We start from the raw sequence: 24,576 nt of genomic DNA, 5'->3' as shown, positions 1-24,576 counted from the left end.
TATTAGTGTAAAATGCTGCATTAGGGCAAAATGCTTATGATTCTGGCTCTAGGTCCTTTGACATTGTCCCAATGTATTGAAGCCTTGCTCGTTGGCACCTTAGTATGCCCTTGGTTGAAATGACCAAAGATCAACTCCTGAAAGAGAGCGGCTCTCCAGTTGGGCTGGACTGTGATTCACTCACCCCTCTCCTGGTCAGAAGAATAGAGCGACCTCACAGAGACTTTACACACAAATAGGAAACTTTATTACCAGAGGACATATGAGATAGATGTGGTTCTGTACAGAGAAGAGATATGAATGAATATATTGTACATAATAAACGTAGCATGAGAATTGCGTAATAGAACAATAACAAGATGTACTGTATAAGGAGATGGTGGCATAAGCAAATGACTGCATAACATAGCAACAACTAGAAACATTAACCAAAAGTAAATGCACAATTTTTAATAACATCCCTCAATGTCTATGCCCTACTCTTCTCTTGTCCACTTGGAGAGAGAATGAAGAGGCTCTGACCTGAGCAGGCAGAAGGACTGTCACATGTCCTGCCCCCTAGCAACATCCCTAGCAACCTACTGGTGGAAGGTAGCAGAGGACACTGGGAGTTTGGGGAGACTGTATATGATCCCATATTTTCTCTGATGGTTTGAGTGAGCTACATGATGTTCTAAAATTCACAGGCCGGGGAATTCAAATATAATATAATTATTCATCCATTTTTAAAGTACAACTCGCCTTAACAATCATGTCTTTGACTGGACAGGAAGTCAATGTTTCTGCACTGTTTTGCACAAATTCCCCAATAGTTTGAAATGTTTAAAGCAAAAAGGATGATGAATTACAGCTACACTATGGAGTTTGGGGAAATTAGTTTGAGAGGAGTATTTTTTTGCTGACTAAGTTATATTGCATTCCTATTGTTAATTCAACCCTCAGGCTACATTTGCTCTCCAGATTCACCTTAATATTATCTCTCCCTCCCCCTGCTCTCCTTCCCTCCCTCCCTTCATCCCTTCTCTCTCTCTCTGCCAGCGTCGACTTGGAGATGCTGCTAAGAAAGCCATAGGGAAGCTGACAACCAGGACCGTGAAGAAAGGGGACAAGGTAAACCTGCCTGCACTATTTCTTGTCCATGTCACCCCCTGTCCACAAACTTAGTAACTTTCTCAGCCATTTGTCCATGCTGTCTAGAGATATGGGATTGAGCCTTTCCAGAATTTGAGAATATCCAGTCTAGTTGATCTTGGTCCATAATCCAGCCTTGTCTAAATAATGTTAGGAAGATATGATAAATACATTTCTGCCTGTACAAACCAAGACATTCCTCCCAATACCCATTCACGCTGTCCTTTCTTGGCTCTTCTCTTCCGGACCAATGGTTGGTGGAAGGTTCACCATTAGTAATATGGCTTCTGCCATGTTTCTCTCGCAAATCAAGTCCTTCCAGGAATGGTGGCCCTGTAGGATCTGACACAAGGACGTTTATTATCGTATTAGGCTTTCTTCTTTATTTATGCCTCTCACCTCGAAAAGAGCTCCGAATGAGGTTGTCAAAGGTGATGGATGAGTGTATGGATGGATGGACGGACGGAAGTGTCTGCTTAACCGCTGTGTTTTTAGGTGATGGGAGACGAGCTGGCTGCAACCATACGTGTCAAAGGAGAGGATTGATTTATTGATCGAGGGATCTTGCACTCTTGTGAATGTTAAATACAAACTGCTTGGGTTCATTATTAAAATATTCCAGAATATGTGGTTGGTAGTCAACGTGTGTAACCAGAACAACTAAACGAAGACGAACAATTCAAATCCTTTCTAAATCCTCCCATAGTAACACCAGATGTATTTCTTACATTGATACATGCCATAAATGGTAGAAATCCCATCTGACTGAAAAAGTGAAATGCTAGTGATGTGTAACGGAGGTTCTTAGAATGTCTCCAGTGAAGACGAGTGTCAGGGCTGACGGAGCTTGGAGGAGGGGAGAGCGGGTCGGTCCTCTCCGTCCGGCCCCTCCTCTCCTCTGAGCCCTCGCCAAGGTCAGACAGGTCTCTGTTCATGAATAAACCATGGGCCTTGGAGTGTGCCGCAGAAATTGAAACCTCCAATCTGGAGGAAGGCCGCCGGGAGTGATTGACCTCACTGAGCCGGATGTCGAGCTTGGATATTGGGGAGCAGAAGGATAGGGGGGGAGAAGGTAGGCACTAAGGGGCCAAGGCTCTTGGTAGGTAATACAGCCTGTTACAGTGATGACGGATATGACAACAGGTTACAGTGTCACTGGTCACAAATAACCAACCAGTTTCAGGCCACAACGTCCCTCTGGACAGTAAATGATGTTAACCTCGCACATGCTTGATGGCTTTGGACGTAAGAGCCCTCATGACTGAATGGAAGGAGGGTTTGGGAGAAACAGCGACAACCGTGTGATAGCTCTTCCCCTGCTGTAACACAATGTCGAAATCTTGCCATAACCATCGACAGCCGACAAGGACTGCAGTCGAGAGCTAATTACATTAATTACACTAATTACATTGTACCTGATACTGCCGGAATACAATACGAAGCATTCTAAGCCAGTATGTTTGGCTGCCCTTCCCTTATCTATACAACCTTTTATATGGTTATTACAGCGAATGCATAAATTCACTATTTGTGGACCCATGTGGGAACCAGCAACATGCTCCAACCAATTGAGCCATCACTTCTACTGTGTATCAGAAATTCATGTAGCAGCATTCACTGCATCTCTAACATGTTGCGGCTACTATGGACTGTTATGCTATGAAGGTCATTAGTTTAATTAAACATTATTGCTCAGCTGGAGGGCCATTTCCTTCATAGACCAACAATACCACCATTGTCCAGCTCAATCAAAACGGAAGCGCTGTTGTTCAATTGATTGAAATACCAGTGCCAACATTAAAAGGTCAGCGCTGTCACCTATTTTACCAGTCCCTAGGACATGGGCCAGGCCTCTGTCAACTCCATCTCGGTCAACGCTGACGCTGGTCAACTCCGGGACCACTTCACCACGTTCAATAGTGAACTGGTCAGCTCTGTAACCCATGTGTCAAAGTCCATATAGGACACATTCGGGCTGCGTTAGGGACTATTCCATCACGTCCGTAGCCAACTGATAACACATCAGTTCCGTCTCATAGTCCAAAGTGACTTGTGGTGGTGAGAGACACTTCTCTGCCCTTCCACAACCCCAGTCTGGCCCTACAAAGCTCAGATTCTGCCATCATGAAAATCTGCCATTAGTGACACAGATCTGCTTTATTTTAGCAGAAGCCTATTTCACACACGGCCTGGTCTGTGTTGTGTGCCTTGGCCTCATTCTGTGCCAGCAGCCTCTGTAGAGGACAACATTCATATTTAATCAGGCAGCCATTTACAGCAGCTTGCTTCGCTCACAGTGACAGGAGGTCAGGGTTGGGGGAAAATGGAGCAGACTCCCCAGGGTCTTAAAACTGGTCTACTGCCCCTCCCCCACTAGGTCAGATGGGCCTCAGTACTATGTTTTTGTCCTCTGTATCTCTGCATGGCGACCTGGTACGGATAACTATCTGTTCTATACAACCTGTCAGACTTGAGCAGAATTCCCATACGCAGGAGTACTTGTCACTGCTCTTCCAATTTTGCATAGCCCTTTCTAAATGGTTTAGTTGGTTGGAACAAAGTTTGAGAGAACTGGATCTTAAGCACATACAAATTTCTAACATATTGTGTGATATACACTGCTCAACAAAAATAAAGCGAACACTTAAACAACACAATGTAACTCCAAGTCAATCACACTTCTGTGAAATCAAACTGTCCACTTAGGAAGCAACACTGATTGACAATAAATGTCACATGCTGTTGTGCAAATGGAATAGACAACAGGTGGAAATTATAGGCAATTAGCAAGACTACCCCCAATAAAGGAGTGGTTCTGCAGGTGGGGACCACAGACCACTTCTCAGTTCCTATGCTTCCTGGCTGATGTTTTGGTCACTTTTGAATGCTGGCGGTGCTTTCACTATAGTGGTAGCATGACAAGGAGTCTACAACCCACACAAGTGGCTCAGGTAGTACAGCTCATCCAAGATGGCACATCAATGCGAGCTGTGGCAAGAAGGTTTGCTGTGTTTATCAGCGTAGTGTTCAGAGCATGGAGGCGCTACCAGGAGACAGACCAGTACATCAGGAGATGTGGAGGAGGCCGTAGGAGGGCAACAACCCAGCAGCAGGACCGCTACCTCCACCTTTGTGCAAGGAGGAGCAGGAGGAGCACTGCCAGAGCCCTGCAAAATGACCTCCAGCAGGCCACAAATGTGCATGTGTCTGCTCAAACGGTCAGAAACAGACTCCATGAGGGTGGTATGAGGGCCCGACGTCCACAGGTGGGGGTTGTGCTTACAGCCCAACACCGTGCAGGACGTTTGGCATTTGCCAGAGAACACCAAGATTGGCAAATTTGCCACTGGCGCCCTATGCTCTTCACAGATGAAAGCAGGTTCACACTGAGAACATGTGACAGACGTGACAGTCTGGAGACGCCGTGGAGAACGTTTTGCTGCCTGCAACATCCTCCACCATGACCGGTTTGGCGGTGGGTCAGTCATGGTGCGGGGTGGCATTTCTTTGGGGGCGCACTGCCCTCCATGTGCTCGCCAGAGGTTGCCTGACTGCCATTAGGTACCGAGATGAGATCCTCAGACCCCTTGTGAGACCATATGCTGGTGCGGTTGGCCCTGGGTTCCTCCTAATGCAAGACAATGCTAGACATCATGTGGCTTGAGTGTGTCAGCAGTTCCTGCAAGAGGAAGGCATTGATGCTATGGACTGGCCCGCACGTTCCCCAGACCTGAATCCGATTGAGCACATCTGGGACACCATGTCTCACTCCATCCACCAACGCCACATTGCACCAAAGACTGTCCAGGAGTTGGCGGATGCTTTAGTCCAGGTCTGGGAGGAGATCCCTCAGGAGACCCTCCGTCACCTCATCAGGAGCATGCCCAGGCGTTGTAGGGAGATCATACAGGCACGTGGAGGCCACACACACTACTGAGCCTCATTTTGACTTGTTTTAAGGACATTACATCAAAGTTGGATCAGCCTGTAGTGTGTTTTTCCACTTTAATTTTGAGTGTGACTCCAACCTCCATGGGTTGATACATTTGATTTCCATTGATAATTTATGATGATTTTGTTGTCAGCACATTCAACTATGTAAAGAAAAAAGTATTTAATAAGAATATTTAATTCATTCAGATCTAGGATGTATTTTAGTGTTCCCTTTATTTTTTTGAGCAGTGTATATATTTATATATCTCAACAGTGAAGAGGCGACTCCTGGATGCTGGCCTTCTAGGCAGAGTTGCAAAGATAAAGACATATTTCAGACTGGCCAATAAAAATAAAATATTAAGATGGGCAAAAGAACACAGACACTGGACAGGGGAACTCTGCCTAGAAGGCCAGCATCCCGGAGTCGCCTCCTCACTGTTGACGTTGAGACTGGTGTTTTGCGCATACTATTTAATGAAGCTGTCAGTTGAGGACTTGTGAGGCATCTGTTTCTCAAACTTTCTCCTCTCTATTCTGGTTAGAGCCAGTTTGCGCTGTTCTGTGTAGGGAGTAGTATACAGCGTTGTACAAGATCGTCAGTTTCTTGGCAGTTTCTCGCATCGTATAGTCTTCATTTCTCAGAACAAGAATAGACTGATGAGTTTCAGAAGAAAGGTCTTTGTATCTGGCCATTTTGTAATCAAACCCACAAATGCTGATGCTCCAAATACTCAAGTAGTCTAAAGAAGGCCAGTTTTATTGCTTCTTTAATCAGAACAACAGTTGTCAGCTGTGCTAACATAATTACAAAAGGATTTTCTAATGATCAATTAGCCTTTTTAAAATGATAAACTTGGATTAGCTAACACAACGTGCCATTGGAACACAGGAGTGATGGTTGCTGATAATGGGCCTCTGTACGCCTATGTAGATTTTCCATTAAAAACCAGCTGTTTCCAGCTACAATAGTCATTTACAACATTAACAATGTCTACCCTGTATTTCTGATAAATGTTACGTTCTTTTAATGGACAAAAAATGTGCTGTTCTTTCAAAAACAAAGACATTTCTATGTGACCCAAAACTTTTGAAAAGTTGTGTGTATGTACGTATGTGTGTGTGTGTCAGCGCATACATGTCGGACTAGGCTAGTGTTCCCAGGTTTGACTAGAGAGATGACAGGTCTGTGTTGTCTCAGTTCTTCCTGGCGTATCGATCGGTCCCTCCCTGTTCGCTCGGCACCGCGTGCTAATTCAGTCCACGGCCAGGCGGGGCTGGGCACCAGTCTGTCCTTGTGCACCTCTGTGGCAGCTTCTCTACTGTCAGCAGAGATGGTTAGCCACCCTCCATAAATAAAACAGCATTGATTACATCTCTGTCTCTCTCTCTCTCACATATTCTCTCTTTATCAAACTGTTCTTTCTTTCTCTCTATCACACTTTTCTGCCATCTTTCAATCTATCACACCCTCTTTCCTTCTTTCTTTCCTTGGCTCTCTGCACCTCCCTTGTCATGCATTGTGTCATCGCCCTCTATCGCTGTCTTTCACTCCCTCTCCCTTTACCTCTTTCACACCTCTTCCTCTCTTCCCACCTTCCCCTCTCTCTCTTCCTCGTATGGCATGCTTAAGCGTGACACCTTGTGATGGACATGCCAGGGCAGTCAGTCAGTCACAGACATGCCGCCACCTGCCATGGCTGTTGTCACGGTGATGGGTGTGGTTGACACGGCAACGTGGCCTCAGTTCCATCCCTGATTCAACAAGAGTACTCTACTTAATTGTACTCTGTATACTGAACATGTTTCCCCTACCATTACGTTCCTTTACAAAGCCAGCCAACGTGCCTACAATAATATACAACTTTCAGTCCCAGCACTCCTGGATGTCTAAAGTGTATTGATGCCTCTCCAAACAAACATTCAAGAGGAAACACTGGCCATGTTTGGTACTGCACCTCGGCCTGTTGAACAAACCAGTTTATTTATCATCTGGTTGATAGTGAATATGAATGGTCAAAAGCAAAGTGTCTGTCACTGTTCTTCCTCAGTAATAGATGGCTTTCTCTTCATTGTAGCTGTCTGACACTGACTGGCCTGTTCTGTTTGTCTTCCATGCTGCAGGAAACAGACCCGGACTTCAACCACTGCGCCGTGTGCATCGAGGGATACCAGCTCAACGACGTGGTCCGCATCCTGCCCTGCAAGTGAGTGTGTGTGTGTGTGTGTGTTTGTTTGGTGGGTTGACTGTGTGTACCTATATACATCCTAAGCTAGGAGTGTGGGACAGCCTGACACTGCCCTTGTGGCTCTTACACACAACAAACTCTCGCTCGGATTCGGAATACAACATGTCCGCCATCCACTCATTCTCAATGTCACACCATCCACTTACATCCCCTCCCTCCTCCTCTTCTTCCCTCCTTCCTCCTCCGATGTGCGTTTCTACCCCTCCCTGAAGTTTCTCCTCCTGTCTGAGGCAATCTCCACACCCATCCATCACATGGCGCCCCCCATCAGATCCGTCACACACCTTTCCTGCTGATCTGCTCAGTGGGACGACTGCACTGACGCACAACAGACTAGACCAGAGACACACCTCCCCACAGTTCAGCCATCGTTAATTTGCACATATTAAGATGTATCACACCACCAATAAGGAAAGGTAGAAAGTTAATACTGTATTTATGCAGTTGAGGTGACAAATCTTAAACCTTAAAAACCTTGATACAATAGGAGGAGTCTTTCCTACCTGTCAATCACCTCTGGTTTGACCATTTGGGTCTGATTTAGGATCAGTTGTAGGACACACACATACAGCGTGTTGGTTTAGTGGATCACTATGCTTTACAAAGGAAGTGGATAATGTAATGTCAGTGAGAGATGACATTTAAGCTCTTGCCAGGAAAAAGGAGCAAGAGAGAGGGAAAAGAAGATGGAGTTACGGAAAGTAACAGACCGGAGGAGGTATTGGAAGAAGAAAAAAAGGAATTATAACGAGCACGGGAAGGAGGGGGGAGGTGAGAGAGCGTGACAAAGTTAGAGAGAAAAGGGAGTTGTTCTCTTGCTAAATGGAGTCTGGTCTGTTTTGGAAATGTAGACACTATCAAGGCTATCTCGTCTCGCTGCACACTGAGTCGTAACCCCTGCTAGGTAGCTCCGGCTATATTTAGATCTAGTGCTGCCAAATGACCTGCACCCACAAACACACACACTTCCTCTTCCTCCGACACACACATGCAGTTGGAGTCGGAGGTTTACATACACTTAGGTTGGAGGTTTACATACACTCGTTTTTCAACCACTCCACAAATTTCTTGTTAACAAACTATAGTTTTGGCAAGTCGGTTAGGACATCTACTTTGTGCATGACACATTATTTCACTTATAATTCACTGTACCACAATTCCAGCGGGTCAGAAGTTTACATACATTAAGTTGACTCTGCCTTTGAACAGCTTTTGAAATTCCAGAAAATGATGTCATGGTTTTAAGAAGCTTCTGATAGGCTAATGAACATAATTTGAGTCAATTGGAGGTGTACCTGTGGATATATTTCAAGGCCTACCTTCAAACTCAGTGCCTCTTTGCTTGACATCATTGGAAAATCTAAAGAAATCAGCCAAGACCTCAGAAAAACAATTGTAGACCTCCAAGTCTGGTTCATCCTTGGGAGCAATTCCCAAAGGCCTGAAGGTACCACGTTCATCTGTACAAACAATAGTACGCAAGTTAAAACACCATGGGACCATGCAGCCGTCATACCGCTCAGGAAGGAGACACGTTCTGTCTCCTAGAGATGAATGTACTTTGGTGCGAAAAGTGCAAATCAATCCCAGAACAACAGCAAAGGACCTTGTGAAGATGCTGGAGGAAACGGGTACAAAAGTGTCTATATCCACAGTAAAACTAGTCCTATATTGACATAACCTGAAAGGCCGCTCAGCAGGGAAGAAGCCAATGCTCCAAAACCGGCGTAAAAAAGCCAGACTATGGTTTGCAACTGAACATGGGGACAAAGATCTTACTTTTTGGAGAAATGTCCTCCGGTCTGATGAAACAAAAATAGAACTGTTTGGCAATAATGACTGTCGTTATGTTTGAAGGAATAAGGGGAAGGCTTGCAAGCCGAAGAACACCATCCTAGCCGTGAAGCACGGGGGTGGCAGCATCATGTTGTGGGGGTGCTTTGCTGCAGGAGGGACTGGTGCACTTCACAAAATAGATGGCATCATGAGGGAGGAAAAGTATGTGGATATATTGAAGCAACATCTCAATACATCAATCGGGAAGTTAAAGCTTGGTCGCAAATGGGTCTCCCAAATGAACCCCAAGCGTACTTCCAAAGTTCTGGCAAAATGGCTTAAGGACAACAAAGTCCAGGTATTGGAGTGGCCATCACAAAGCCCTAACCTCAATCCTATAGAAAATTTGTGGGCAGAACTGAGAAAGTGTGTGCGAGCAAGGAGGTCTACAAACCTGACTCCGTTATACCAGCTCTGTCAGGAGGAATGGGCCAAAATTCACCCAACTTATTGTGGGAAGCTTGTGGAAGGCTACCCAAAATGTTTGACCCAAGTTAAACAATTTAATGGCAATACACTCAATTAGTATTTGGTTGCATGTAAACTTGGGAATGTGGGAATGTGATTAAAGAAATAAAAGCTGAAATCATTCTCTCTACTATTATTCTGACATGTCACATTCTTAAAATAAAGTGGTGATCCTAACTGACCTAAGACAGGGAATTTTTACCAGGATTAAATGTCAGGAATTGTGAAACTGAGTTTAAATGTAATTGGCTAAGGTGTATCTAAACTTTCGACTCAACTGTGTATATATACAGTGGTATTTGATACACTGCCGGTTTTCCTACTTACAAAGCATATAGAGGTCTAATTTTTATCATAGGTACACTTCAACGGTGAGAGACTGAATCTAAAACAAAAATCCAGAAAATCACATGACATAAGTATTTGATCACCTACCAACCAGTAAGAGTTCCGGCTCTCACAGACCTGTTAGTTTTTCTTTAAGAAGCCCTCTTGTTCTCCACTCATTACCTGTATTAACTGCACCTGTTTGAACTCGTTACCTGTATAAAAGACACCTGTCCACACACTCAATCAAACAGACTCCAACCTCTCCACAATGACCTAGACCAGAGAGCTGTGTAAGGACATCAGAGGTAAAATTGTAGACCTGCACAAGGTTGGGATGGGCTACAGGACAATAGGCAAGCAGCTTGGTGAGAAGGCAACAACTGTTGGCGCAATTATTCGAAAATGTAAGAAGTTCAAGATGACGTCAATCACCCTCGGTCTGGGGCTCCATGCAAGATCTCACCTCGTGGGACATCAATGATCATGAGGAAGTTGAGGGATCAGAACTACACGGCAGGACCTGGTCAATGACCTGAAGAGAGCTGGGACCACAGTCTCAAAGAAAACCATTAGTAACACACTACGCCGTCATGGATTAAAATCCTGCAGCGCACGCAAGGTCCCCCTGCTCAAGCCAGCGCATGTCCAGGCCCATCTGAAGTTTGCCAATGACCATCTGGACGATCCAGAGGAGGAATGGGAGAAGGTCATGTGGTCTGATGAGACAAAAATAGAGCTTCTTTGTCTAAACTCCACTCGCCGTGTTTGGAGGAAGAAGGATGAGTACAACTCCTAGAACATCATCCCAACCGTGAAGCATGGAGGTGGAAACATCATTTTTTGGGGATGCTTTTCTGCAAAGGGGACAGGACGACTGCACCGTATTGAGGGGAGGATGGATGGGGCCATGTATCGCGAGATCTTGGCCAACAACCTCCTTCCCTCAGTAAGAGCATTGAAGATGGGTCGTGGCTGGGTCTTCCAGCATAAAAACAACCCAAAACAAACAGCCAGGGCAACTAAGGAGTGGCTCTGTAAGAAGCATCTCAAGGTCCTGGAGTGGCCTAGCCAGTCTCCAGACCTGAACCCAGTAGAAAATCTTTGGAGGGAGCTGAAAGTCCATATTGCCCAGCGAAGTTCTGCTTTTCTGATGTATCAAATACTTATGTCATGCAATAAAATGTAAATTAATTACTTAAAAATCATACAATGTAATTTTCAAGATTTTTGTTTTAGATTCCGTCTCTCACAGTTGAAGTGTACCTATGATTAAAAATTACAGCTGCTTTGTAAGTCGGAAACACTGACGATTTTGCAGGTTATCAAATACTTGTTCTCCCCACTGTATATACTCCAACATGCGTGCACACATAAGCCCTCAGAAGCGGACACACACTTTCTCTATTTTTCTGTCTCACACACCACTGCGCCCTTGTCCGGTAGTCTTGTTCTTGGACACCATCTGCTGTGTCTTCTCTGGCCTTGTGGATGTCAGAACATCCAGAGTCCACTCCTCTACTTGCCTCCTCTACTTCATCTCCTTCATCTGCACTAATGTGAAAGAACTGGACAGCTGAAAGCTGATTCCCAGTAGACATCCGACCACCTCTATTTTGAATCTGTAGATCAGTTCAGATGGAGAGAAGATGGGTGTTCCTAGACTTAGGAGATGCACTGTTGCTCTTTAGTTGCAGCCAAATTGGCAGTCTAATCTCTTTGTCGTCGCATTGGTGCTATGTTTAAGGCGGTTACAACCTACTAGCTCTGCTAATAGCTACTTTATTGAGGAAAAATGTACTTACAATGACGTCCCACCTAGCTATCGTTTAATTTTTTTTGTATATATATATTTTTGTACTTTTACCCCTTTTTCTCCAATTGGATATTTTGTGATATCCAATTAGTAGTTAGTCTTGTCCCATCGCTGCAATTCCCCTAAGGACACGGGAGAGGCAAAGGTCGAGAGCTGTGGGTCCTCCGATTCACAATCCTGCCAAGCCACACTGCTTCTTGACACAATGTTCGTTTAACATAGAAGCCAGCCGCACCAATGTGTCGGAGGAAACAGCATCCAGCTGGCGACCAAAGTCAGCGTGCGGGTGCCCGGCCCGCCACAAGGAGTAGCTAAAGCGCGGTGGGACAAGGATATCCCGGCCTGCCGAACCCTCCCCTAACCCGGATGATGCTGGGCCAATTGTGCTCCGCCTCATGGGTGTCCCGGTCACGGCCGGAGGTGACACAGCCTGGGATCGAACCCAGGGTCTGTAGTGACACCTTAGACCGCTATGCCACTCGGGAAGCCCTAGCTATCTTAAGATGAATGCACTAACTGTAAGTCACTCTGGATAAGAGGGTCTAAATGTTTAGTTTGGCCCAACTGACACAAGGACTATGTACCCACTCCTTCCTCAGACCAGTTCAGTCCAGATCAGATATCAGAAATGTAAACGGGCCGTCTACCATTTAATGCTCTCCATACATCCTACTTATCCAGTCTCTGTCGAAGAGGAGCAATCAGAGGGGCTGGGAGAAGGGGAAGTGAAGAACACAGGTCCTTCCTATGAGGCAAAAAGGGCAAGACTTCATATACAGTATGTCCTCGTCCTCACAGAAGGTGTGGACGTGCTGATAGTCAGGCATCGACTATCGCTAGCATTAAAGGAAGTTGAAAGTGTCTGAGCAGGGCTCTCCAGACCGCCTTCCCTACAGGACATCTACAGCACCCGGTGTCACACGAAAGGCCAATAAGATCATCAAGGACCACAGCCACCCGAGCCATGGCCTGTTTACCCCACTACCATCTAGAAGGCAGAGACCGTACAGGTTCATCAAAGCTGAGACCGAGAGACTGATAACCAGGCCATCAGACTGTTAAACAGTCATCAATACCACCCTGTACTCCACTGTTTCACCCACTTTACATGTATATACTGTATTCTAGTCAATGCTCATCCTATATAACTACTGCTGTACACACCTTTTCTAATCACATATTGTCCATAATGTCTATACACACTATCAAATACAGATAGACCTGTATTCCAGACCCTGACATTGCTCGTTCTGATATTTCTTCATTTTATTTTTTTATTTTGTATTGTTTGTTATTACTGCACTGTAACAGCTAGAAACATAAGCATTTTGTTGCATCTGGGATAACTTAAGCGAAATATGTGTACACGACCAATAAAATTATTTGATTTAACATCGTTGCAACTGATTTTAAAGTGTTTTTATGCCTCAGGCCTCAACCTGCTATTATTTAATTAGGTGAAAGACACACAATGCAATGCACAATAATCATTATCTCTGAACTACTGCATGTAACGGCCGTTAGTGGAAGAAGGTGAGGACCAAGGTGCAGCGTGGCACATGTTCATATTGTTTATTTGAAAATGAACACTAAAATGCAAAACAACAAAGAGAACAACCAAAACAGTTTTATCTGGTGCAGACACAAACACAGAAAGCAACTACCCACAACCCATAGTGGGAAAACAGGTTGCCTAAGTGTGGTTCTCAATCAGAGACAACGTTTGACAGCTGCCTCTGATTGGGAACCATACCAGGCCAAACACCTAGAAATATAACACACAGAACCAAAACAATGCCCACCCCAACTCACGCCCTGACCAAACTAAAATGGAGACATAAAAAGGAACTAAGGTCAGGACTTGACACTATATACATAAGTGTCAGTTAGTCTAACTAAAGAGCTAATTTCTGTTTGCAATCCATAGGTAGGCTAATTACAGATTTGGAGTAACCTGTGCAGTTTTTTTTTATTTATTTTTTTTATCTTTATTTTACTAGGCAAGTCAGTTAAGAACAAATTCTTATTTTCATTGACGGCCTAGGAACAGTGGGTTAACTGCCTGTTCAGGGGCAGAACGACAGATTTGTCCTTTGTCAGCTCGGGGATTCGAACTTGCAACCTTTCGGTTACTAGTCCACTAGGCTACCCTGCCGCCCCGACTGTTGACTGGTCATGTTAGTAGTACCAAAATGTACCTTTTTGATTTGTGCCCTTCATCACTTATGTGGTTTTAGGGCACACTGCAATGCTACCAAGATGGATAACTACTTTTGAGAGAGAGAGAGAGAGAGAGAGAGAGAGAGAGAGAGAGAGAGAGAGAGAGAGAGAGAGAGAGAGAGAGAGAGAGAGAGAGAGAGAGAGAGAGAGAGAGAGAGAGAGAGAGAGAGAGAGAGAGAGAGAGAGAGAGAGAGAGAGAGAGAGAGAGAGAGAGAGAGAGAGAGAGAGAGAGAGAGAGAGAGAGAGAGAGAGAGGGAACGCAATATAGAGAGAGAGAGAGAGAGAGAGGGAACGCAATATAGAGAGAGAGAGAGAGAGAGAGGGAACGCAATATAGAGAGAGAGAGAGAGAGAGAGGGAACGAGAGAGAGAGAGGGAACGCAATATAGAGAGAGAGAGAGAGAGAGAGAGAGATGGAAGTATAGAGAGAGAGAGGGAACGCAATGGAGAGGCAGAGAGAGAGGGAACGCAATGGAGAGGCAGAGAGAGAGGGAACGCAATGGAGAGGCAGAGAGAGGGAACGCAAGAGAGGGAGCGAGAGAGAACGCAATGGAGAGGCAGAGAGAGAGAATAATAGAGAGAGAACGCAATGGAGAGACAGAGAGAGAGAACGCAATAGAGAGAGAACGCAATGGAGAGGCAGAGAGAGAGAACGCAATAGAGAGAGAACGCAATGGAGAGGCAGAGAGAGAGAACGCAATGGAGAGAGAACGCAATGGAGAGGCAGAGAGAGAGCGCAATGGAGAGGCAGAGAGAGAGCGCAATGGAGAGGCAGAGAGAGAACGCAATGGAGAGGCAGAGAGAGAGAACGCAATGGAGAGGCAGAGAGAGAGAACGCAATGGAGAGGCAGAGAGAGAGAACGCAATAGAGAGAGAACGCAATGGAGAGGCAGAGAGAGAGCGCAATGGAGAGGCAGAGAGAGAGAACGCAATAGAGAGAGAACGCAATGGAGAGGCAGAGAGAGAGAACGCAATAGAGAGAGAACGCAATAGAGAGAGAGAGAGAGAGAGAACGCAATAGAGAGAGAGAGAGAGCGCAATGGAGAGGCAGAGAGAGAGCGCAATGGAGAGGCAGAGAGAGAGAACGCAATAGAGAGAGAACGCAATAGAGAGAGAACGCAATAGAGAGAGAACGCAATAGAGAGAGAACGCAATAGAGAGAGAACGCAATAGAGAGAGAACGCAATAGAGAGAGAACGCAATAGAGAGAGAAAGCAATAGAGAGAGAGAGAGAGAGAGAACGCAATAGAGAGAGAGAGAGAGAGAGAGAACGCAATAGAGAGAGAGAGAGAGAACGCAATAGAGAGAGAGAGAGAGAGAGAGAAGAGAGAGAGAACGCAATAGAGAGAGAACGCAATAGAGAGAGAGAGAGAGAGAGAACGCAATAGAGAGAGAGAGAGAGAGAGAGAGAGAGAGAGAGAGAGAGAGAGAGAGAGAGAGAGAGAGAGAGAGAGAGAGAGAGAGAGAGAGAGAGAGAGAGAGAGAGAGAGAGAGAGAGAGAGAGAGAGAGAGAGAGAGAGAGAGAGAGAGAGAGAGAGAGAGAGAGAGAGAGAGAACGCAATATAGAGAGAGAGAGAGAGAGAGAACGCAATATAGAGAGAGAGAGAGAGAGAGAACGCAATATAGAGAGAGAGAGAGAGAGAGAGAGAACGCAATAGAGAGAGAGAGAGAGAGAGAGAACAATATGGAGAGAGAGAGAGAGAGAGAACGCAATATGGAGAGGCAGAGAGAGAGGGAACGCAATGGAGAGGCAGAGAGAGAGGGAACGCAATGGAGAGGCAGAGAGAGAGGGAACGCAATGGAGAGGCAGAGAGAGAGGGAACGCAATGGAGAGGCAGAGAGAGAGGGAACGCAATGGAGAGAGAGAGAGGGAACGCAATGGAGAGAGAGAGAGGGAACGCAATGGAGAGAGAGAGAGGGAACGCAATGGAGAGAGAGAGAGGGAACGCAATGGAGAGAGAGAGAGGGAACGCAATGGAGAGAGAGAGAGGGAACGCAATGGGAGAGAGAGAGGGAACGCAATGGAGAGAGAGAGAGGGAACGCAATGGAGAGAGAGAGAGGGAACGCAATGGAGAGAGAGAGAGGGAACGCAATGGAGAGAGAGAGAGGGAACGCAATGGAGAGAGAGAGAGGGAACGCAATGGAGAGAGAGAGAGAGAGAGGGAACGCAATGGAGAGGCAGAGAGGGAACGCAATGGAGAGGCAGAGAGGGAACGCAATGGAGAGGCAGAGAGGGAACGCAATGGAGAGGCAGAGAGGGGCAATGGAGAGAGAGAGAGAGGGAACGCAATGGAGAGGCAGAGAGAGGGAACGCAATGGAGAGGCAGAGAGAGGGAACGCAATGGAGAGGCAGAGAGAGGGAACGCAATGGAGAGGCAGAGAGGAACGCAATGGAGAGGCAGAGAGAGGGAACGCAATGGAGAGGCAGAGAGAGGGAACGCAATGGAGAGAGAGAGGGAACGCAATGGAGAGAGAGAGAGGGCAATGGAGAGAGAGAGAGGGAACAATGGAGAGAGAGAGAGGGGCAATGGAGAGAGAGAGAGGGAACGCAATGGAGAGAGAGAGAGAGGGAACGCAATGGAGAGAGAGAGAGGGAACGCAATGGAGAGAGAGAGAGGGAACGCAATGGAGAGAGAGAGAGGGAACGCAATGGAGAGAGAGAGAGAGGGAACGCAATGGAGAGAGAGAGAGAGGGAACGCAATGGAGAGAGAGAGAGAGGGAACGCAATGGAGAGAGAGAGAGGGAACGCAATGGAGAGAGAGAGAGGGAACGCAATGGAGAGAGAGAGAGGGAACGCAATGGAGAGAGAGAGAGGGAACGCAATGGAGAGGCAGAGAGAGGGAACGCAATGGAGAGGCAGAGAGAGAGAGAGAGAGAGAGGGAACGCAATGGAGAGGCAGAGAGAGAGAGAGGGAACACAATGGAGAGACAGAGAGAGAGAGGGAACGCAATGGAGAGGCAGAGAGAGAGAGAGAGGGAACGCAATGGAGAGGCAGAGAGAGAGGGAACGCAGAGAGAGAGGGAACACAATGGAGAGGCAGAGAGAGAGGGAACGCAGAGAGAGAGGGAACACAATGGAGAGGCAGAGAGAGAGGGAATGCAGAGAGAGAGGGAACACAATGGAGAGGCAGAGAGAGAGGGAACACAATAGAGAGGCAGAGAGAGAGGGAACACAATGGAGAGGCAGAGAGAGAGAGAGGGAACGCAGAGAGAGAGGGAACAATGGATAGGCAGAGAGAGAGGGAACGAGAGAGAGAGAACAATGGAGGCAGAGAGAGAGCAATGGAGAGGCAGAGCGAGCGAGAGAGAACAATTGAGAGGCAGAGAGAGAGAGAGGTGAACAGGGCTTTTTATGTAGACTGGAGTTATCACGTGTGTGCATACTGCTGCATCCTCTGTGTTCATACTGTATCTCTGAACACCAATCCCTCTGGTGTCTCCCTTAAGTACACGCTGCTATGCCCAATCAATAACTAAAAACATTGAAGTAAGGGAGTACACTTGACCTGCCATCAGCCATTCAATTTGTCTCTGTACATTTAATATCAGTCTATAGGACAATGTCTTGTCAATAGAGGGATGATTTTTTTGGTCAGACTTGAATGGACTGATAGGCAGGCTGGCTGGCAGGCAGCCAGGCAGGTAGGCAAGCGGACAAATATTTTAAATGCCGTAACATGTCATCTGGATAAACCAAACATACCAACCAAGACAGGAACAACAAACATAAGTATCTTGGTATGTTGTTGTTCTGTGATGGCATCTGTTATAGTATCTAATAGGTATCTACCCGTCTGTCCGACTGTCATTTTTTTCTCTGTTTTTACTCTGCTCTAAGAAAGAGTGTGTTTACTATGGTACCCTATTCCCTATATAGTGCGCTACATTTGACCAGAGCCCAATGGGCCTTCTGGGATGCAGGCACAGACTGTGAGCGGAATCTTTTCCTGGCTGGAGTGTTTCACTTACAGCATACACATACAGACAGACTGACTTTACATCAGTCACACACACATTTACACTGTCAAACAATCACACAAACTACTACACAAGCTCACCCTTTTGACACATTCCCAAACACTATCACACTGGTTATATAAATAGACATGCACACACACACACACACACAATCAAAGCTTATCGACACACACACACACACACATATATATCCAAGTCTCACTACAACCACAGCTTATCCAAAAGTCTCTCTCTTGCAGGACTGCTTCTTACTGCCCACTGACTTTCTCCCCAAGCCATTGTATGGTAAACGGGCTCATCATTAATGCATGGAGCCCTTGTTTTCTGTGCCCCCCTTGAAAGTAAAGCATTGGTAGAGGGCCGCTGCAAGTGGCTTCGATAAGGAACAGAACATGCCCAGGAAATGCCCGGCCATGTTAGACAGGCACTTAACAGAATCAACGTGCACTTTTATGTTTGTCCTTAGGAATCGGCGGTTAAGTATTTTCTATTATGCATGGTTGGTACTGGCACTTAAGGATTTGTTCTTTAGCGATGATGTAATGGGGCCTTGTATTGTTTTATGGATGCTCATCATGAGGATCTTTTAATGTTGAAATAATCTATGCACCATGCTTTTGATAAAGCCATTAAGCTGTTAAGGTTAGTGATTATATTATGAGATAGGCAAGACCAGCTACAGTAAATCTGGTCCTAATGGTCCTTTTGAAGTGCATTGAAATTGGCCGTCCGGCATCATATCAAAATAGGGAACAGAGCGCTATCTCCAACATGACGTTTCTCTCAGATCCACAATGGCTGTCTTGTGTCATGACGGACAGACAATGTCAACCTTGTGTCCAAGTTGCGCCACAGTGATCACTGTGTCTTAAAGCGTGACTCGTTTCGGTGACACTTTATCATAAGGTCCCTTAATGAACCGTTTATAAACAGGTTGTAGAGAGTTGACATACCATTTAAGCAATCTCTTAAGTCTTGTTTTATATCTTTTTTTTATTTTAGGATCCCCATTTGCTGTTGCTGAAGCAGCAGTTACCCTTCCTGGGGTCCACATTTATACATTATATTTATAAATACTATTTTAAGTAAACTGCCTTCTTCATCAGAATGCTAGCTTAGCATTAGCAAGCCTAGCGTGCTGACGAGAAAGGCAGTTCAATTAAAATAGTGCTTATAAATACATCAATGACTCTTTAGAGATTGCTTATTGACATTTACAAACGTAGGAATAATGATTCAGAAATAGTATGTAAACCTGTTAAGAAATGGTTTATTGCAGGACCTTAATAAAGTGTTACATTTGCTCGTTCATACTCTAGGCCCTCCTTGTCAGCTCAAACAGAGCGGTCATTGTGCAATCGCAGGACGTAAAGACGGCCATGTCTGACTTTGAAGAGTCGCATGGAGGCTGTTGTGGGGCTTGTTTGTGAAGGTGGTTTCCTGCTCTTCAACCGTGTTCTTTGCTTCTGTGTCTCTCTGCACAGACATGTCTTCCATAAGCTGTGTGTGGACCCCTGGCTGAATGAGCACTGTACGTGTCCCATGTGTAAACTGAACATCCTCAAAGCTCTGGGCATCATGGTGAGTATAGTATAGTCAGTATCTCAATTCCTTATCAGTAGAAATGTGTTAGAAGTCAGTATACAAAATATGATCAACGTCACAAACGACTCTTGACCCAAATAATGAGGAAAAAGATTGCCTTAATATATTGTCATTATCTCAATTTACATGGTTATGTTAATTAACAGTAGAATACAACACAACCTGTGTTGTAGATTAAGGCGTTATTTCCCCAGGTTGCCCTTCACATGCTGCTACTCCCCGTCATTGTGACAGACCATGTTCATCCTTTGGCGCGCTCAGTACGATGCAACGTTTTGGAACATTCAGACAGAAATAGGCAATGTAGAACAAACATGCCTCTCTGACATGTAGCATAAGGAGTCACATCAGCTTCATTCATGGAATTTCTATCTGCAACGTTTGAGAATGTTTGGCGACTGAACATGGCCCAGGCAATTGCGTAACCATCTGTTTATGCCAGCTGTGTATGACCTCATCCGTAGTCCTAGTGTTCCCCCTGCTGGTAAGTTATGGAACTATTGCTCAGACGTCAGAAACTAGTCAAACCAGGACTAAAGTGGTATCATCACATCTGATGAGCTGCTACAAGAGCTATTTTCTCTGAAGTTAAGTGTTCATGTTAAGGTCATGGTCAAAATCAGGGTTAGCGATCAACATGACCTAACAAGTTAATATGACACAAATTAGTCTTTCCTCTAACCCTTGTGTTTAACCACTAGCCATAACATTCCTCTAACCCTTGTGTTTAACCACTAGCCATAACATTCCTCTAACCCTTGTGTTTAACCACTAGCCATAACATTCCTCTAATCCTTGTTTAACCACTAGCCATAACATTCCTCTAACCGTTGTTTAACCACTAGCCATAACATTCCTCTAATCCTTGTTTAACCACTAGCCATAACATTCCTCTAATCCTTGTTTAACCACTAGCCATAACATTCCTCTAACCGTTGTGTTTAACCACTAGCCATAACATTCCTCTAACCGTTGTGTTTAACCACTAGCCATAACATTCCTCTAACCGTTGTGTTTAACCACTAGCCATAACATTCCTCTAACCCTTGTGTTTAACCACTAGCCATAACATTCCTCTAACCCTTGTGTTTAACCACTAGCCATAACATTCCTCTAACCCTTGTGTTTAACCACTAGCCATAACATTCCTCTAACCGTTGTGTTTAACCACTAGCCATAACATTCCTCTAATCCTTGTTTAACCACTAGCCATAACATTCCTCTAACCGTTGTGTTTAAACACTAGCCATAACATTCCTCTAACCGTTGTGTTTAACCACTAGCCATAACATTCTTCTAACCGTTGTTTAACCACTAGCCATAACATTCCTCTAATCCTTGTTTAACCACTAGCCATAACATTCCTCTAATCCTTGTTTAACCACTAGCCATAACATTACTCTAACCGTTGTGTTTAACCACTAGCCATAACATTACTCTAACCGTTGTGTTTAACCACTAGCCATAACATTACTCTAACCGTTGTGTTTAACCACTAGCCATAACATTACTCTAACCATTGTGTTTAACCACTAGCCATAACATTCCTCTAACCGTTGTGTTTAACCACTAGCCATAACATTCCTCTAACCGTTGTGTTTAACCACTAGCCATAACATTCCTCTAACCGTTGTGTTTAACCACTAGCCATAACATTCCTCTAATCCTTGTTTAACCACTAGCCATAACATTCCTCTAACCGTTGTGTTTAACCACTAGCCATAACATTACTCTAATCCTTGTTTAACCACTAGCCATAACATTCCTCTAACCGTTGTGTTTAACCACTAGCCATAACATTCCTCTAACCGTTGTGTTTAACCACTAGCCATAACATTCCTCTAACCGTTGTGTTTAACCACTAGCCATAACATTACTCTAATCCTTGTTTAACCACTAGCCATAACATTCCTCTAACCGTTGTGTTTAACCACTAGCCATAACATTCCTCTAACCGTTGTGTTTAACCACTAGCCATAACATTCCTCTAACCGTTGTGTTTAACCACTAGCCATAACATTACTCTAATCCTTGTTTAACCACTAGCCATAACATTCCTCTAATCCTTGTTTAACCACTAGCCATAACATTCCTCTAACCCTTGTTTAACCACTAGCCATAACATTCCTCTAATCCTTGTTTAACCACTAGCCATAACATTCCTCTAATCCTTGTTTAACCACTAGCCATAACATTCCTCTAATCCTTGTTTAACCACTAGCCATAACATTCCTCTAACCGTTGTGTTTAACCACTAGCCGTAACATTCCTCTAATCCTTGTTTAACCACTAGCCATAACATTCCTCTAATCCTTGTTGAACCACTAGCCATAACATTCCTCTAACCGTTGTGTTTAACCACTAGCCATAACATTCCTCTAACCGTTGTGTTTAACCACTAGCCATAACATTCCTCTAACCGTTGTGTTTAACCACTAGCCATAACATTACTCTAATCCTTGTTTAACCACTAGCCGTAACATTCCTCTAATCCTTGTTTAACCACTATTCAGAACATTCCTCTAATCCTTGTTTAACCACTAGCCATAACATTACTCTAATCCTTGTTTAACCACTAGCCATAACATTCCTCTAATCCTTGTTTAACCACTAGCCATAACATTCCTCTAACCGTTGTGTTTAACCACTAGCCGTAACATTCCTCTAACCGTTGTGTTTAACCACTAGCCATAACATTCCTCTAATCCTTGTTTAACCACTAGCCATAACATTCCTCTAACCCTTGTGTTTACTCCCCTACCCCCTTTAGCCCAACCTGCCGTGTGTGGACAACGTCGGCTTCGACATGGACCACAGGATAGGACGCAGCCAGACGATGGCCAGCCAGCGGACAGCCCTGGTGGACCTGTCCAGTGAGACATCCATCAGCCTGGAGCCCCTGCAGCAAGGCCACCCCGGCACTGGACCCCAGATCCCCTCAGACAGCGGAGAGCTCATCCCCCGCACCGGAGAGATCAACATCGCCGTCACCAGTAAGCAGCTTCCGCCCTGGACAACTTTCTAGTCTTCAACTCAAGTTTAGATGTTATTTCAAATGACTTTATTGATATGAAAGGTTACATTCAGCATTATAAAATCAGAACACACTGTGACCCATGCACCTACTTCAACTTTCTCACAGTTTTATTTGATCCTTGCAAATCAGGGCGGCAGGTAGCTTAACGGTTAGAGCATTGGGCCAGTAACTGAAAGGTCGCTAGTTCAAATCCCTGAGCTGGCAAGGGGGAACATTTGTTGATGTGCCCTTGAGCAAGGCACCTAACCCTAATTGCTCCACTCTCCGAGTGTGTCTCAGGGAGAGTTGGGATATGCAAAAAAACAAAAACACATTTCCAATTCACACATGCGTATCATGCACACTTGTATCTGTGTAAATTGGGACAAATATAAACATCCACCAAATGTATATAATTATTATGTAAGCGGAACATAGGAATAAATCAAATGTAGCCTTTTCATAGTTCTAACTTATTGAAGGCATTAGCCTCTGAAAAATGAAAAATATATATATTATATATATCTTGTTATGCAATTTAAATTAGGTTAAACTAAAGGCAAAATTATAATTCTAAACCACTTGCGCGCACACACACACACCCACTCAAAAGATAGATCCTAAATCCCTCCCTGCCCCTTTATCCCTACCTTCACTAAAAGTGAGATTAGTGTTGTTCTGTTTTGTCAGCAAAAAGACAACCACTTTTAAAAGGATTTACACGACAACCTCTGGATCCTCTCCTGCGCTCTGTCTCTTTCTCTCTGTATCTCTTTGACTCATTTAGATTTCAGTCTCCTTTCACTCTTTCCCTTGACCTTGGACACAGAACCCCCCCTCAGAGACTTGTCTCTTGTAGGTCACATTGCTCCCTGCACCCTCCTCTGACTCCCCGCTGCAGCTGTCTGTTTAATCCATAATCCCTATCCAACTGATCCTAACCCCAACCATGAGAAGGCAAAATGCACAACTGACCTAAGATGACCTCTTGAACCACAATCTGTTTTACTGTGCATAACTATTTATGAAGGAGGGGAAGATGTGATTTCACAGCACTGCACCAAAAAAAACAAGAACATGCACTGCAGTTATTGCAGTACTACTACTTGTTTATTACTGCAGTACTCCTTGTTTATCATTCTTTCACTTATAGCTAGTAATTATAATTCAGTAATGCATACGGTGTTGCTACCATGTTGTTATGCTGTGTTGCTACCATGTTGTTATGCTGTGTTGCTACCATGTTGTTATGCTGTGTTGCTACCATGCTGTGTGTCATGTGTTGCTGTCTTGCTATGTTGTTGTCTTAGGTCTCTCTTTATGTAGTGTTGCCTCTTGTTGTGATGTGTGTTTTGTCCTAGATTTATATTGTATTGATTATTATAACATTTTTTTCTATCCCAGGCCCCCGTCCCCACAGGAGGCCTTTTGCCTTTTGGTAGGCCATCATTATAAATAAGAATTTGTTCTTAACTGACCTGCCTAGTTAAATAAAGGTTAAATAAATAAATTAAATAAAACATCAATTTGAATGAATGGCTGATCCTGTGAGTAGTTCATAATCTGAATAATAGTGAATAAGATTTGTTAGATAACTCCTAATACCTAAACTTGTTTCAGGATAGGCCTACTTTCATAAATTCATTGAAGTCAGTCTTCTATAAATCCACCCAATTTCTGCTGTTGGATAATGTGACCCAGGTTTCTCTCATTTCTGGTAAACCTCAAAGGGCTCCTATAGTGAAAGTTATGCCTGTTCTCTTTCAATGTGGACAGTTTTACTTGACTTTTCTCAATTTAAAGAGACTGCACGTTACGTTAGTAAACGACTACCGCCCCGTAGCACTCACTTCCGTCATCATGAAGTGCTTTGAGAGACTAGTCAAGGACCATATCACCTCCACCCTACCTGACACCCTAGACCCACTCCAATTCGCTTACCGCCCAAATAGGTCCACAGACGATGCAATCTCAACCACACTGCACACTACCCTAA

General features: G+C 44.7%; 1 protein-coding gene across 7 annotated transcripts in view; it reads left to right on the top strand.

The window, feature by feature from the left end:
• LOC118379326 (E3 ubiquitin-protein ligase RNF130-like) overlaps window positions 1-24,576 on the top strand; it is a 79,224-nt gene that overhangs the window by 47,706 nt on the left and 6,942 nt on the right. For 6 of the 7 annotated variants that reach the window (XM_035766349.2, XM_035766382.2, XM_035766344.2 and 3 more), the window contains 4 exons: window positions 1,039-1,110; window positions 7,189-7,271; window positions 19,444-19,540; window positions 22,335-22,557. In XM_035766349.2, the coding sequence (XP_035622242.1) occupies window positions 1,039-1,110; window positions 7,189-7,271; window positions 19,444-19,540; window positions 22,335-22,557 (475 nt within the window). Of the gene's footprint in view, window positions 1-1,038; window positions 1,111-7,188; window positions 7,272-12,359; window positions 13,143-19,443; window positions 19,541-22,334; window positions 22,558-24,576 lie in introns of those variants that run through there. The other variant, XM_035766390.2, reaches the window with a different exon arrangement.

Source organism: Oncorhynchus keta, chromosome 4 (genome assembly GCF_023373465.1).
Source record: "Oncorhynchus keta strain PuntledgeMale-10-30-2019 chromosome 4, Oket_V2, whole genome shotgun sequence".
Taxonomy (NCBI): Eukaryota; Metazoa; Chordata; class Actinopteri; order Salmoniformes; family Salmonidae; genus Oncorhynchus; species Oncorhynchus keta.
This window is presented reverse-complemented; position numbering and strand designations above follow the sequence as displayed.